Below are 16,961 nucleotides of genomic sequence, written 5' to 3' on the forward strand. Positions count from 1 at the left end.
CTCGGTAGATGACTGTAGATACGCAATCCTCATCACCAAGTTCCTTTGGATTCTCGCTTTTTATGTTAGACCAGTTTTAAAAAATTCCTACTCCTTTTTTTTACTACTACTACTACTACTGCTGCTGCTGCTTCGAGATGGTACCGCTGTGGTTTAGTGTGTTTCACATGTAGCGACTTATCCATAATATGGGCATGCCGGGAATTCGTGTCTAGAAACCCTCCCAGTACGTATTAGTGACACAATCCTCGTTTGATCGGACTATGTTACTAACTTGGTTAAAATTACGTCTATTAATACTACTAACTTTTTCTTGCCTTTGGAACCCGTCGAACAGCGTTTTCCCGTTCTGTTATTCGTATGTCATCTGCTGTTTTATTGCAGTGACACTAGTAGCTCGCTCAGAATGCGATTTTGTGAATGGACCCGAAAATTTCATTAATCGTGTTTCTCACTTCGTTAAGTGCGCTAGTCGCAGTTGGCGATATTCTGTAGCACTATATCTGCAGAGTTGAAGAATAATGATTCGACAGGTTGGCAAAAAGGGAATCTTACTGTGTTATGCTTACACAGACCACGATGAAACGGTTGATGACTGCAAGTGGAGCGTCTTAAAGGGGCCCTGCAACACTTCTGTATAGTCAGAAAACGCGGCCGATCGATATTCGATGCTCCTGAGAACACGCGAGCCAAACATTACAGCGCAGCATGCGGGCGGGAATACAATAAATTCTCAAATTCATCAAGAAATCGTCCCTCTTATTTCTACAAGTGATGCACCAAAGACCCCGCAATATACCTTAATTTCACGTACATTGGCTGAATGGAGCATCGTGGTCTGCATAGTTACCGCTGCCACCGCGGGAGGTCACCACGTGCCCGCGCGCGCACTTTCTATCACATTAAATGTAAGGTGCGCCTTCAAAAAAAGAAAAAAGAAGGTTATCTATGTCATGACGCACAAGAGACTAGGTTTACGGAAATTCCCCTTAACAATATAAGAAGCCGTCATTCTGACAGACGGCCTGTCCGTCTGTTCTTCATTAACTTCACCCAATTTTCAAATTCTTTGGAAGCATTTTATTCTCTCATTCCAAGAGATATATGTATTATTCGCTCAGTGTGGGTACCAGGGCACAAAGATATAACTCTGAACTAATATGCGGATGCACTCGCACTAGCATTACATGATGCTCCTATAATGTCTATTTTGCCAACGCTGGCGTTTGTAGCTGGGCCGCAATTTGAAAAGTTTGCCACGTAACACAACTTCGCTAAGTCTTTGTAGTCAGCTTCTGGGTTCGCTCACCTCAATTATTGTTGTAAAAATCGATGGTGCTCCTCCAGAAGGGCCGAGATATCAGTTACCAGAATACGATGCCGAGTTCCCTCTGAAATTTTGCCTACACAGATCTTGTCTCGTGCAGTCACCTTTATGGCGCCATTGCAGTGAGAGTCAGTCCCTGGATCAGTTCTTTCTAACGTGCTGAGTATTCGCCAATCAGAGGAAAATGCTTCTAAATCAACAGCTTCGAAGGATGGGATTAAATTTGTCCCTTCCGGTGGTTCTTTCCGGTGATTCCATGCTGGGTTTTAGCCACAGGAGCGTTTGCAAGGCTGTATGTGATTTCCGATTCGTCTCGTCTCAGACGAGACGAATTGAATGCTGAGATTATCAAAATCAAGCATATTTAAAAAAAACATTGGTCATCTTTTCATTTTTTGAAACGAATTGAATTCTAAGGTTATAAAAATGAGGTATATTCTTCAAAAAAAGATTACTCTTTTTTTTCTTTTTTTATTTTCCTCGCGAATTAATCTAACAGGTTGTTTGAAGACTATCTATTGTTAAACATTTTGACATTATGAACTAATTCTATTATTTAGCAAGGCATCGCTCGTTTCATATCTGATCCTCTATTATAGGTTGTGCCAGGTTAAACGAGTCAATCAATAAATCGACCAATCACTCAATCAATAATTATGAATAATTGGTTAATTAATCGGTCGATCAATCAACTTCTTTTACCCGCGCCAACATTTATTGATCAGCGAGATCATCGGGACGAGTGGAAACAGCAAGGGAATACAGCTGCAACAAGTCTGTTTGCTCGTGCTTCATGAATTCTAAAACTTTTGTGGTGGTCCATTCGTGGGCTCCGTTATGGCAGAGTCAATGGTTATGGTTAGTTGAAAAAGCAATGCAGAGCCCCTTTAAGCCCATTTTATGCAATAGGGCAGCCTGATATTGCGTACAATTGCACTGTGAAAGTCTTTTTTGTTTATTTTCAACTATGTAGCCCAGCTATATTGAAAAAAATAATAAAATAGCTTGCCTGTTAATCCGCATTTTATGACGAGACGTTCGGAGAATGCTTTCATTAAGGACAAGTTTCATGCATGTAAAATCAAATTGTCGCGTTTTTAAAGTTGGCTTCACCGTCTATTAGCAGTGTTGTGCAATGAAGCTCACACTTTATGTCGATCTTCAGTATAATCTGAGTACGTTAAGAGTTGACAAATGAATTTGGGCGTGTTGGTAATACATAGCTGATCACGTAGCGCAAAAATATCAGACACGGGACAAGGTAAGGGACGTCCCTTCTCTTGACCTGTGTCTTATATTTTTGCCCTGCGTGATCAGTTGTGTCGAGAGTCTTGTATGGTTATTTTAATGGTCAATTTTCTAAACTGAAGCTTCCTGCATAACGCATATGTCACGGTAATTAATGCGTTTTTAGACTAGGCCACTTCATCAGATAATAGAAATTTATTTTATGGATCAAACAACGTGTGCTAATTCTGCAAAAAAAGCAACAATATAGGCTTAACCACTGCTGTAGATTTCCAAATAATTCTTGTTACAGCATTTAGATCATTCATTGTAATAAATGCGATTTTCGTTTCATAACTGGTTTTATTAGAACCTCGAGGCACATAGATTCCTTATCTAGGTGTCTTTTTTGTATCTTTTCTTTCTTTTTGCGCCACTATGCATCTGTAAGCATATGATAAGGTTACCGTCTACACTCAAATGTGGAGTAACATAACATTCCGAATGCAAACGCTTCATGGAAGCCTTCAGTTGAGATAGTATACACCTGTCGTAAGAGTAGGCTGAACCTACTACTAACACTGCGTTGTAATTGGTTTGTTTTGGCCGAGCAACCAAGTCAAAACCTTGATCAGTTCCAGCACCGAGGAACAGCAGCATTGAAACAAACGAAGAATAAAAACGTGTAATGAGTGTTCCAACGTAAAGTTTCTGTAGCCTAAGTCATATTATGGCGCGCTTACTGGCAAAAATTTACGTTGAGAACAACTTCGAGAATGTGGCCGGAACGAGAAGAGAGAGAGAGAGAAAAAAAGAAGAAAGCTTTTAAGCGAATGTTATACAGGATTTTAACGTTTACTTCAAGCCCGATCTTAGTGTCGTCGTTTCCGCAACGCGGTTAAAATTATGCACGCCGCATTATGGAAGCTAGAGTAACGAACGCACGTATCACACGTTGGTGCGTCTCTACCCCGCAACAAAAGTTCTCCGCCCGCCACAGCGCGTCCAGTGTGAAGCAAACTTTTGCGCCATTAGCAACCTTGTATACTGCGCGCGCGCATTTCGTGACGAACGACCTTTCTATACGGCTTTGTTATCACTCTGACCGGACGCACTCTTATCGAGCCACCAACGTTTTTTTTATTTTAATTTTCATTTTTTCATTCAACGCGCGACCAAGAATGTTTAGTCGAGCTCCTGAACATTTTGTCCTCCTTATTCTTGCAACCGCTCGCTGCATTATCGCTTGTTTTTTTTCTTTGTAGAAGGAAACTACAAAACGGATGACTATGGCAAACTCGTGTTTTCTCCTCGTTCAATCGTCACAAACGTTTATTATTTTTTTTTTGGGGGGGGGGGGGGGGGCATCTCTCGCCGAGTTTTTGCGGCGTCTCTTAGGAAAACCCTTACTCTCCAATCGCAGCGCGAAGAGGAAAAGAGGTGAAGATGCTTTACTCTTTAGAGTGAGAGCCTTCGCTTCCCCTTGTACCGGTTCCTGCGAATCGTCTTGTTTTTCAATAGTTTGTTACCTTATCATCCGTTTTTTTTTTCTTGTTTAAACACGTTCGCACCTATACTCATCGTCTTTGTCGCTCGAACATGCAACGGCCCTTACTGCTCCAGACTTCGTTATTGTTTTGCACCCCGCCCCCTTTTTTGTTTTATTTTCTCTGTTATTATCGTTCCCTTCGGTCTCCCACTTTTTTTTTCCTTGCGCCGTTTGTCGGTTCGTTTTACTCTTCGAATCGCCCATTTAGCTGCGTTGTCGTTTACGTTTACACCTCTTTCACTCCATTTTGGTGGCCCTTTTTCTGTTTTTGTTTTTACTCCCAGTTCATGCAAAGTCTACCGTTACTCCTCGTTGCTCTTACTTTTCCCATGCTCCCCCCTCCCCCTTCTGCCCGTACGAGCTATTTTGACGCCCACAGCGTGTTGCCCCGGCCACTCCCAAAGGGCTTTCTGTTTTTTTTTTTCATCTCTTTCCTGTGTGATTGTCCGCTTGTTTTGGGGAGCATCCTATCTTCGCTTCGCGTTTTCCCTAATTTTCTCATTTCTTGCTTCATCTGCCCCTCTACCGTGTATATATTCGTGTCATAGTATGGCAGTCTTCTCCGCCTGCGAATGCACTTCCCTCTTTTTTCCCCAGCCAGCCTTTCTTCCCTTTCGCCTCCGCTTTAATATTAGCAGCAGGAGTGCAGCCTGCAGGCAGCGGCGATCAATAGCACCAAGGAAGGAAGGAAAGGAGCCAGCGTCGCCTGCTGCTCGATGCGGGAAGCGGCGGCTGGCTGGTCGGGGAAAAGAGGGAAAGCAGCCGGTAGGAGGAAACGCGAGGAGGGCGAGGACGGGTATCTGGATAGGGAAAGGGGGCATGCAAAAAGGAGCGAGCTGAGGAAGTGGGTAAAAAGAGAGAGATGGAGGGGATGCGACGGAGGCTGCTGCTCCGGGACTCGGTGCATGCAACGGGCGCGCGGGGCTATTTTTAGATCCCGGGTGCGTCTGGCATCAAGGGCAGCAGCCGCCGCTTGCGCCGCCGTCGTCGTCGAAAACGAGCCTGACCCGCTCTCTCTCTCTTTCCTTGTCTCTCTTTCCTTTCCCGCGCTGCATCCCGTTCTTCCCGTAGTACCCTTTGTTTCAACCATTGCCGCCGCTGCTACATCCCTTTTTCATCATCAGTTTACCACGCTGATGTTTTCTGTAGCTTTATGGGTTTCTCTCGCGATGCGCGGCTTCCTTTTTCTCCTTTTCCTTCTTTCCTACTCTTTCTTTTCCAGATGGATGGTCCTCGCTAGCTGTGTTTGTATCTTTTCTTCTTTTACATCTTTTCGGTTAAGAAAGAAAAAGGAAGAATAAAAATGAAAAGCTCGTAAACACATTCGGCGGGGCTTCAAAAAAAAATGCGCAGCCTCTTTTTTTTTCGATGCGTAATAGTGCGCAGCATCGCGTTGCTCGGCTGGCTTTCCGAGTGAGAGTTGAGCAACGCGTCGTTTTTTCTCTCGCTCTCTGTTTTTTTTTTTCTTCCCTGATGATGCGCGTTTGTACACGAACGCCCCGTGTGCGCCGTACTTGGCGAGACGGCGATAAAAGGAAGCGGAGCCAGTGTATTACGTTCGCTTTCTTTATTGCTAGGGCCCCAATCATAGAAGCTCTAAAAATTTCCCTTTCCATTTTCGCTTGAATAAAGTTTTACTCTCTCTCTCTCTCTATCTTTACGCTCGCACGCTTCTTCCAGGAACAATGTCACAACGAGGGATGCTAACAGGAATGAGAGCGCGAAATAAACTGCGAAAAAATGCGCGCCCTAGTGTTATGTGTGGTTGAGGAGGTTGCGTAGATTGGAGGGTAGAAGGGCGAGACGGGCTGGTTGAGTGGTGCGCGACGTGCAGTGGCCTTGTTGCAGTGTCATGGTGGCCTCCGGTGGCGTTCTCCGAAAGGTAGGGCCCATTGTGAGCCCGTAACACTAACGTACGAGCGAACACACACAACAGACTACACCACACAGTGAAAGACAACCATGTAGTTTGCAATGTTTGCTAGTGTTATGAATTCATCAAGTCAGGACCAACTAGCTTAGCTCGATAAATTAACGAGTGGCCATAGAGTTACCTACAATGTTTACCAGAAGGAACTGCGGTGCTTCGATTGTTCATCTACCATAGAAATGAAAGGTAGTGTGACGATCTGCCTAGTCTTCGTGCTAGCGGCTTGGAATGCACTTGTGGCTTTGTTTATAGTTGTTATGAGTGCTCTTTCACATAGGTGAATGACTAGTTGTGGACCTGGTGTTCCGATTCGAATTGATGTCGGAGTGGGGAAGTGGGACTCCCAAAAGTTTTCAATAATTATCACTAAAAAGAAAAAAAACCACGAGTAGCCGAAAGAAAGAATATTATGCAAATCTTTCAACTACCCATCATTTACATGCTGCTTGAAGTGTCATGCATAGCAGCGCTCATAGACACCAGGGCCAGATTTCCCTCTAGTGGGCTATTATTAAACTCCATAACGGCCGTGCCCAGCCGCAGCGTCATTGACAATGCTTGCGGCAGTTAGACACACTTTACCGCCAAAATGGGTAAATTCCTGCGAAAGCGTAAAAAAGTCATTACGAAAACATACATTTTTAAAGAGCCGTGCTTTTACAGGTATCCAGCTTATATGTCGTATTCCTGCATGATTTTTCCGCATTGTTGAAAAGAGGTGATAAAAGAGTGGCTGACGACGATGGTTCACGCATTAAAGGTGTTTTACGAGCGTAACGCCATTTACCTTCTTTCCTTACGATTTCCTAGTGGTTTCGAAATAAAAGCTGGGCGTCTCAAAGTAGTTTGTTGGTTTGTACAATGTGCGAAATTGATGAAAAGAAAACCTGGTGCCTTATCATCGTAGAAAAAGTGTGTCTAAAGGCTGAACCATGAAATAGAGTGCAACTGAGTACCTTCAACGTAACCATATAGAAAGGAAAATGCATTATACATTTCTTTAAAAAAAGGGAAACACCTCGTGGTGTTAGTGTGATTGTAAATCCGGTGGTGTGATCGATTTTTCTAATAGTTACTGAGTATCCAGAGATGTGCGCCAACATCTTCTGATACCATATGAATAATGGTAAAAAAAAGGGGGCTGTTTAAACTTACTTTAAACACGAACACTTCAGGTGGAACGGTGTTTCCAGGTGTTAAGTCTATGCATAAGCACTCTCGTGACACAACAGAGAGAAAACAAGTGAAGCGAGATTTCTGTCTCGAAATCCGTAACACAATTTCTCTTATAAAAATGGTGTGGTGTTAACAGCGTTTCTCACGTGTACGACTACATTTAGGGCAAAGAGAATCCAGATTCATCTCTAGCCTTTTCGCTGACGGTGGCAGCAGATGTTCCTCGAGTGACATCAGCGAACAGACACCGCCCAAAAGGACGATGTCACTGGTTACCCGGCATCACGTTATGTGCGTTTCCAACGCTCAGTAATGCAACTTCGACACAAGCAACGCTACAGTTTTTATTTTTTTTTTCTTTCTCGGTGCTCGTCGAACGCATGCACCACCACAACTTAGCTACTCATTCTCTCCGGCTGCAGCTACTCACTTAGGTCTGTGTGAGCGGGCAGTGAGGCTTGTATCACAGCCACTATGCCATGATGCGAAAAAAAGGGAAAGGGGAGTAAGTGCTCTGAGCTCGTAGCTAAATGGTTTTGATGTGGGCCGTAGAACTTGCGTTGTTCTTCTTTCCTCCCTATTTTCTTCCCTTATCCCGACCAACACAATGCTGCTTGGTGCTACTCCTCACAGGAGAGGCGGACGTATTCAATCGCACGTGGAAGCAGCAGGAAATACTCGATGCCAAAATGAAAAAATTCCTTTCGGTGAGCCATTTCTTCCCGGACGGACCGTAACAGAGTTTTTATGTTTCTCTTATACTCTCTCTTTTTTTACTTCGTCTTCGCGTTCTCTCGTCATGCAGTCATTGGCATCGTACGGTTCCTTTTGCATCGTCCCGCTGAGTGAACCCCCCCCCCCCTTTTTTTTTCTGCGGTAGGTGCTCTGCCGTGCTGCGTGGCTCACACACTTATCGCCTTGCCTTTCGCCATTGTCTTCTTCCTTCTTTAGCTCTACTGTTTGTGTGTGTCTGTACCTCACTCATTCTCTGTGGTGCCCACTCTTGCGAAAAAAAAAGTCACACTCTTCTTTTGTTTCTTTTTCTTTCTTTTTTTGTTTACGTGTCCCGTAACGAGCAACGCGTTACGGCTCGTCTACGTGTCACAGTTGCCGCCATATTATCTCTCCTCCTTCTTTGTCTCTCTCTCTCTCTCTTTCACTGTGTTCGTCTGTCATTGGCGATGTACTTTATTGCTGTGTGTGCGTGTTTCAACCTGGTGGGTATGTTTGTCTTGCAAGCGAAGCACGTTCCTCTCTGAACCCTCAGACATTGTGTGCTTTGCCCTCAACATTTTCTTCCGGCATCTTTTGTTCCGACGTCTGCGAATAAGTATAACAATTAAAAACTGAACAGGACATTCGGCGGCATCGTTTTGCGAAAATATTTTTGCAGTTCCGTCGGCTGCTTAGATGAAATTCTATTCTACTTAGTCAGCAAAGCGGCGAGAAGCTACCAACTCGTGATATGTAAATAAGAAATCATATCTTTGGCCAATCAGCTATGTTTCTTCTTTTGTCCGTGCCGGTGGAGGTCGAGACATATTTAATTGTCTCTCTCACTTTCTATACCCGTATTACAGCCTTCTTTTCAATGACGAGCTCAAACATGGGAACGTGACTGGCTTTTTAGCCAAAACCTTGCGACGTATAGATTTTTCTGCTTGGTGAATGATTCGATGAAACGCTAATGACTGATAATAAAACGAGATATACGTGCTTGTGTATGCACAAGAATGTGCGGAATTCACGTTCCATAACTCACACACAGACGCGATGCAAAATATATTCGGCGAAATCTTTCATCACTGTGTGCCAAGCTCCAAACCCTGCGACACAAGTACGTCACAAAAGCAACTGCGCCTCATCCCACTGATTGCTGCAAGTATCCAAGGAGCTGGACACTGTGAGCTGTTCGTTTTTTTCTCGTGGCCTCGTCTGCTTGTCGCATTTGTTCACTGATTGCCCTCATAACGGATTCTTTTAGCACTGTAATGCACAATCCAAATATATGTTTGCGTAGTTATTGATATAATCTTTAAGCGCTGCGGGCACTAGAAAACTACTGACATTGTCCGCTACTTTTTTCCTCATCTTGCTCAGGGGCACGCAGATTTGGTTAGGAAAAGAAGACACGGCAGAAAGGACGCTCCCTTGCAACCGAATTCGTTAGAAAAAAACTTCACGCTATAACAAGCTCATGCTCAGGCGCATCGGCAACAGTCACTGACCCCCCCCCCCCCAAAAAAAAATTTTTTTTCAAATCATTAGCAAATTTGGTAACAATCTAAGATATCCTGAAGGGGAGAACATTCAGTCATTTAACTGCTGCGAAGAAATTCTGCCTCCTGCATCGTCAATTCAGTGCACCGATGCACACGTCTAGAATATTTAAATCACGCCTACCCTTTTCTCGACTGACGACGTCAGCTTCATCGAAGAATTTTTTTTATCTCGTTCTTTTATGCCAAGTGGTCTTCGTAAATGTATAATGGTCAGGAACCTGAACATCTGTACTCGTCACATTTCTAGTATTTGTAGCCTGCTTTGACTGCAAAAGATTTCTGTACTCTGCTGCCTACTATATGCAAACCTACAGGTGACAAGAACGCGCACTTTTTTTTTACCTCTATCTTTTGTTTAGCACAAAAGTGTGCCGTTTTACAAGCTTAATGCCCAAGGTACTAAACAGCAAATATTGTGAGAATGTGCACATCTAACCTCTATCTTTTGTTTAGCACAAAAGTGTGCCGTTTTACAAGCTTAATGCCCAAGGTACTAAACAGCAAATATTGTGAGAATGTGCACATCTAACCTTTATCGTTTGTTTAGCACAAAAGCGTGCCATTTTACAAGCTTAACGCCCAAGGTACTAAACAGCAAATATTGTTAGAATGTGCACATCGACAGCCGGAGTCGCGGTTCCGATTCCCGTCCGGAGCACTCGTCTCGTTTTTTGTTTTAACTTTCTTTTTTCGTACGTAACTATGTCGGTGCCGGGGCTGCAGGTGACTGCGCGTACGCGCCGCGCGTCCCTCCCGTCGGGGGCGCGGTGGCGAGCGCGCCTTACGCCACGGCGACGACTCCCAAAGGCGGCGGCGCGGGCTCCGTCGACACGTGCCGAAAGAAAACGGTGCGCTTCAATCGGGACCACGGAGGCTGCAGGGACGCGCTCACCAAGGACTCGGGCATTGACACCAGCAGTAGCGCCACGCTGAACGAGGACTTGTGCCTCAAGGTACACACGATGTCCCATCCAAGAGTCACTCACAGAAAACACACACAATCACGCAACACTCACTCAATCACTCACAGACACGCAGGCTCACAAACACAAACGAATACATGTTAAGCGTACGTACACGTGCCAGCTAGACACTTTGAGAAAGTAGTGGAGCTGACATTACACCGGAGTTGCATCCATGTTGCAAAAAGAAATAATGAAATGAATTGCGTTCTCACCACATGGGTAAGTAAGAAATCGGAATAATACAATGAGTAAGGCTAGCAGCTGACTCTTTTAGCGTTCTATCTGGCGTAACTCGACGAAATTCTGGCGCAAGAAAGCGTACCAACGAGGGAAGCGGCGTTCTGTCGATTCAACATATGCTGAGCATTGAGAACACAGCGCGTGCAAAGGTATGCGCTGCCAATCCCTGTCAAGATAGGAAGCGCGCGACCACACCCGGGCGACCGAAGTACGCAGATACTGCTGGAACGATGCAGCAGCTTTCAACAGGGGCCCTCTCATGGACCCTTCCCGCTTCGTACGAAGGCGGGCACGTATCCTGTCCCCTAGAGCCGCCATCACCGGCTGCCCAAGCACGCCTTCACTCGCACGCAGAACATGTGACGCGTGGTGTTATGATATCGAATTAAAGTTTGTAATGAACCTCGCGGTGACGGCAACGAATACGCCTGAACTGTTCATATAATTTCTGTAGCAATCAATTACTGGTAGTAGTGAGATATGGTATGAAGAAAGGCAGGGAGGTTAACCAGAAAGCAAGTGTCTGGTATGCTACCCAATGAAAATGAGGCACTTGTCGTATGGCTCTACGGGCAAACACAGGGACGCTAATGTTGCATTGTGATCGTGTTCGCGCTGCTGCCGCTCAATCGTAATGTATTCAGTGAAGATATGAGGTGCACATAAGGTTTTGATAATGGATAGCTTGTTTACTTCATCATAAAGACTCGGCATTTGCGGGCGTCAAGCGTTGTTTCGCGATCACTCGATCGGGGCCAATTTCCATTGAACTTGCGGCTTTAGTAACCAATGTTTTAGCAACGCTTTTGTTGCTCGCCGTTGTGTGTCAGTTCCGCTACTTCTTGATTTGGTCACGCTCACCGACTATCAGATGACACAATCACTTTCTTTATTGATCTTTTTTCCTTTTTTTGCGCCGTATGCGTGTGGGTGTCTGATATACCAAGCTGCAGAGTGGATTGTGAGAGTACGACGTTTGCAAGCCCATTAGACTGACTAGGCCTTCGTTGTGTTCCTATAGATTCTGGCGTAGCTGTTACGACTGTTCAAAAGCAAACAGTTCTGAAAAAGGCAACTGCTCGAGAAGATACAGAACCTGGTGGCGTGTCTCCTCTCGCTGGAAGTGCTGTTTATTTTATTTTTATACGCGACAGCACATCATAGCGTATACCTCCGCCTTCCCACCCTGTCTTGTGAATGACACTGATTAGCAATGGGAAATGTGAGATAAATAATAATTACCCCGAATAATTATAGGTAAATGAGTACCTATTTCGGCTGGGGTAGGCTTTTTATAAGCACATGTTGGCTAGTGCTGCATGCGTCATCTACATGATGGCTATTCTTAGGTAATACAAAACTATTTATGCATGTTGATAGGCAACAATCAGAGTTGGCCCTGGCCTAACATTTTCTAAGCTGTTTGCTTTTGAATATTTACAAAAAAACTTACTTTGTACTACCCGTAGAGCCGGCGTTATGATACCTGCTAACGTGTCATAAATCAACGGTAACTAGACCTAGTGTGTAGCTTTTGAAAAAGGAAAGCATGGTGCCTCTTTAGAGCAAGCCCCGCATGTGAGCTAGAAAGTGAGCACAGGCTTAGCACACGCTTCGCGGCTGTCGCATGCCTACCACTCAAGTCAGTTTTAACTGAGACGACAGTTTTCTTTTTTTTTAAACTCAATAACCCATTTCATGACATTAAAGTTGGCGAAAGGCATTTTACTTTCTTTTTTCTTACCGTCGTTTCATCTAAATTCTTTAGAGTGCGGAAAACTTCCTTAAGCTTTTCAGATAAACCCATAACATGTGAGAGATGGTAAAAGTACGAACGATAAAAACAGCAACACAAACGCCTCATTTTTACTACTCTGAGCTCGTATCCGGGTTTTTCTATCTATCTGGGCAATACTGCTGGTTTAGCTTCGTTAATTGCATATTTCTTTGTTGCGACCTTGGACTACATCGTGATTTATTCATAACAACCATGTTTGGCTGACTGCGAACAGGATGCGATAAAGTACCGTCACACACCCACAAAACACTAAATAATGGCTCAATCACGCACAATATCCGAACGCCCGAAACCACAGAGTGACAAATGTTTCATCGCGTAGCGGTGCTTCTCCGACTAGATGTTTGTACCGGCAAGCGTGCTTTTCTGTACGACAACTAAGCATTGTAAAAAAAGCGTAGGCAACAGACGCGTGCGTTGTGCTAACATCTCTCACCCAGTAGAGGTGCATACGGAATCGGTAGTGCGCGCGCACTCACACACATGCACCTCCATAGTTAAAAGCAGTGAGTGAGAGAGGAAGCGAAACAAAAATTTAGTGCTTGAAGCGGCGCTTCTTCGATTGACCACTTGCCACTCGTACCCGCAAGCGTGCTCTTCTGCACGACATTAAAGTCTTGCGAAAAAAAAAAAACGAACATAGCTGAAGCGCGAGACGACATACCGATTTATTTTACCATGTGGAGGTGCTTACGAAGTCGGTAGCAACCCCTCCCTCCCCTCCAACACACACAGATTTAAGGAGTGAGCGATTGATAAATAGAAAAAATATTGCGCTTACAGCGGCTCTTCTTGAACTAACAGTGTACCACTCGTACCAGCAAGCATGATTTTCTGTAGGACAACTAAGCCTCGCGAAAAAAAAAAAAACATGAACATGAAAATGCGAAGCGACAAGCTGATTTCTCTCACCATCCAGAGGCGCTTACGAAGTTGGCAGCACAGATGCACACCACACACGCATGGAGAGAGCGATATGGGAAGAACGAACATTTCAGCGCTTAAAGCGGAGCTTCTTCGATCAGCCAGCTTGCCATTCGGGATGGCTGATTGAGGCCGAATTAAAATACAATATTGCTCGTTATACAAGCTCAGGTATCGAAGCAAAGATCACACGCTCAGTATACTTGAGCGCATGCCTAGAAACAACGCAAATGAGCAAGGCTTACTTTTCCCGCGCGTTCGTTTCTGAGCAACCAAATTGTCATTATTTCTTGTTTACCTAATGCAATGCACAGCTGAAACTTCGCACGGTGATTTGCTAACACCCAGCGTGATACGGTTCACTTGAATACACGCATAGCCAGCCCGCCTTCCGTGCTTTTATTTCTCTGACTATTTTTTTGCTTCGTTCATTACTTCTGACAGCAATCTGTGAGAATCGTCGTATTGCAGTACGGTGCTCTCTTGCGCTGTTTCACTCTTGCTCTGTTTCGAGATTTAGCGCTAACTCGACTACTAGCTACGCGTTGCGAAAAAAAAAAATCGAGAAGTTAACTCGTTACCGAAAAGCGTTACACACAACTTTTCTAGCTTAACCAAGCCAGAGCCTCAAGCCAGCTATCTTTTTTTTCTTCTACACTGAATAAACTCTCACTTTTTGATCAGCAGTCTCTCCTATCAACTCGCGCATTATCTACCAGTGACTTCACTTTAGTTGTGACTCGCCGTAAATATTTACAACACACACGCCTAGCAATGACAACATGGCGCAAGGACGGCTAAATTTAAACGTTGATCATCTTTATAGCAGCGCTCTGAGATATTACGCGTGACACTTTTGTCGGGGTGATATTTATTTTGTGGCCCCTTGAAGGCAGCGTTCTCCGTATGTATCCGCACTTCGTATACAACGAGGCAGTTGTTTTCGGAACAATCGCCAACGGTGCTATAGGCAATAATTTGTCAAACACGCGCAGCAGTCGGCAATAAACTCGGTCGCTTTGACCGGGCATCGCAATGCGAATGTATTTACGCAACGCGAATCCTTGGGTCAGGAATAGGTGGCATTTCCGATTAATCCTGTTCATTTCTTCTTGCCCACTGAAAACATCCGAGGCTTTCATTAATGAACGGCGTCCTAAGATTGCCGTTATGTGCAATTAGTGCGTTTTTTAATTCTTTTAGCGAGAGGTACTCATATATACAGAATCCCGCTTAACCGTCTGTATTCACACAAAGATTATTGCAGCAGGGATTATCTACACATTGTCGCCCATAACCGACGCTCAAAGGTTGTTCCGGTGCTATATTTATGCTCGCGGCTGTTTCGCAGTGTTAGAGCGGCTTGATTTAGTACAGCTTACGAGCGACGCCACACTGTCGAAGAGTGCACATCGAGAATGAATCTGTCGCCGCCTTCATACATGACCTTCAAACTAATCACGTATTTTGATGTTTTGTTTGTTCCGCTGAGTGACTGAAGCCAATGACACGTGCGGCATCGGGTATCTGCTCTTGATGTTGATCTGTTACCATGCGCAGATTTAGGCCTTCTAAATTGACCAAGGTCAGACGAAGTAAAGCTTGCAGTAAAAAAAAAATTACTCGACATTCGCGTGAGGATCGGGGAGCCAACCAGCCTTAGTTTGCCGCACATTAGCGTTGGTAATCGTCTCGAGTGGTTTGCTTAAACAAAACCAGTTTATCACTACACCAACGCGTCATATGGCTCAAATTTTTTTTTTGAAAGATGTCGAGGCAGCAAAGTTCGTTTTTTTGTGTGTGTAAGTGGACGTTATTTCCATTTGCACTTACTCTTTGCGAGTCGCAACACTTTCTGTAAATATGAACTGCATTCTTCGTTCAGGTGATGATTTCTCAAGGTGAATATTTAAGAACGTGTCGACGTCCACGTGTACACGCATCTGTGTGCTCTTCACCGATGCGTCATTCGCGATTGATAGCTACGCCTTTTCTTTCTTTCTTTTTTTTTGTAATGATATTTGACAAGCCTAACATGATCGTCTAAATAAATTCGCCGTTACGATGGGAGCGCGCTCTTCAGCCTGAAAATTCGTATCTGCAACTTTAATTTTCTCCTTTCTTTGTAATGATCTGAACCTGATGGCATTGTTTAGAAAGCTTTCGGAGAATGTAGCTGTTCATAACGGTGTGACACGTAATTGCTGTGTGAACGTGTGTCCACTGGTTCATATTATCACAGTAACGGGGAGAGAGCGCTCATGATAAGGTACTAATTATGGGAGGACATCGAAGGAAGGAAAACACATTTATTGTCAGCATGTCATTCGATGTATTGATAAAATTCACTTAGGTTAGCCTTGCAATTATGGGAGGACAATGAAGGAAGGAAAACACAATTATTGTCAGCGTGTAATTCGATGGATTGATAACATTCAATTACGTTAGCCTGTGTTTAGCTAAGCTAGCCTAGTTAATTAGGGTACACACTTGCCAGGCGTGGCTGTTGCCGGAACAGCACAGTATACCCTCCTAACGTATGCCTCGCGATCCGCTTGAATAACTTGAAGATCATGGGTGGGATCAACGCTTTAGTACTCTGAAGCACATCACTTCAGCCGCGTCATCAATAGATCATCTGCATATTCTTAGTACTCGCTCAGAGTCCGCCGCTCTGGTGTCGCGGTTGGGACGCTCGGATTCTGTTCCGAAGGTAGCTGGTTCGATTCCGGCTACTGCGGGCGCACTTCGATGGGGCCGAAATGCTAGATGGTCGTGTACTGTACGATCTGAGCGCACGTTGAAGAACGCCATATGCTCGAAATTTCCGGAGCCCTCCCTATACAGCACCCCCTCATAATCATATCGCGGTTATGGGACGTTAAGCTCGAGATGTTATCAATACTTAGTGGTATAGTACGCAGCACCTAAATCCAAGCACACGGATCTTCCGGCTTTTCGCCTCCGTCTAAATGCGGCCGTCCCAACCCGTGATTCGATGGCGTGTCCTTCGGATCCAGCAGACGAACTCCACAACCACTGGAGCACCACAGCGGGTGCTAATTTTCGGCGGAAGAACCACGTGCGCACCGGAGCTCTTTCCTTCGAAAGTAAAAAAAAAAGAAAACAGAAATATATACACCACGCGGCGCACGAATTTGTTGCGATACCTCCCACTCGGCTAAAATATTGAGGCCGTTTTCCCACCGAGCGTTGTTTTCGCACTGCGTATACGCTATCTCCTCCGCCTCTTCACTGCGACCAGCCATTTTCCCGGCAGCAGGCACCCAGCGCGGCTATTTCGAAACTGCCGGCCCGTGCACCACCGGGCGCTAGCTGCTGCGCGCCACCGCTTCGAGTCCGTCTATACTTAGCCACACTATCGACGTGCGGCGCACACCGCCGCGGCAGCCTGCGCTTTGTTCAGCGCCCGCTCTCTCTCTCTAACTCACGCACTTGCTCAACAACTACATTTACACACAGTCTTTCTTTTTGTTTTCTAAGTCTTCTTTGCTTTGGCTGGATGCGCCAAATGAGGGCATT

At 44.9% G+C, this 16,961-nt stretch overlaps 1 protein-coding gene across 2 annotated transcripts in view; it reads left to right on the forward strand.

The window, feature by feature from the left end:
- The window catches only part of Rim (Rab3 interacting molecule), a 169,072-nt gene that overhangs the window by 111,058 nt on the left and 41,053 nt on the right, over window positions 1-16,961 (forward strand). The window contains exon 6 of one of the 2 annotated variants that reach the window (XM_075886963.1): window positions 7,843-7,916. In XM_075886963.1, the coding sequence (XP_075743078.1) occupies window positions 7,843-7,916 (74 nt within the window). Of the gene's footprint in view, window positions 1-7,842; window positions 7,917-10,214; window positions 10,445-16,961 lie in introns of both variants that reach the window. The other variant, XM_037421872.2, reaches the window with a different exon arrangement.

This window comes from Rhipicephalus microplus, chromosome 2 (genome assembly GCF_043290135.1).
Source record: "Rhipicephalus microplus isolate Deutch F79 chromosome 2, USDA_Rmic, whole genome shotgun sequence".
Taxonomy (NCBI): Eukaryota; Metazoa; Arthropoda; class Arachnida; order Ixodida; family Ixodidae; genus Rhipicephalus; species Rhipicephalus microplus.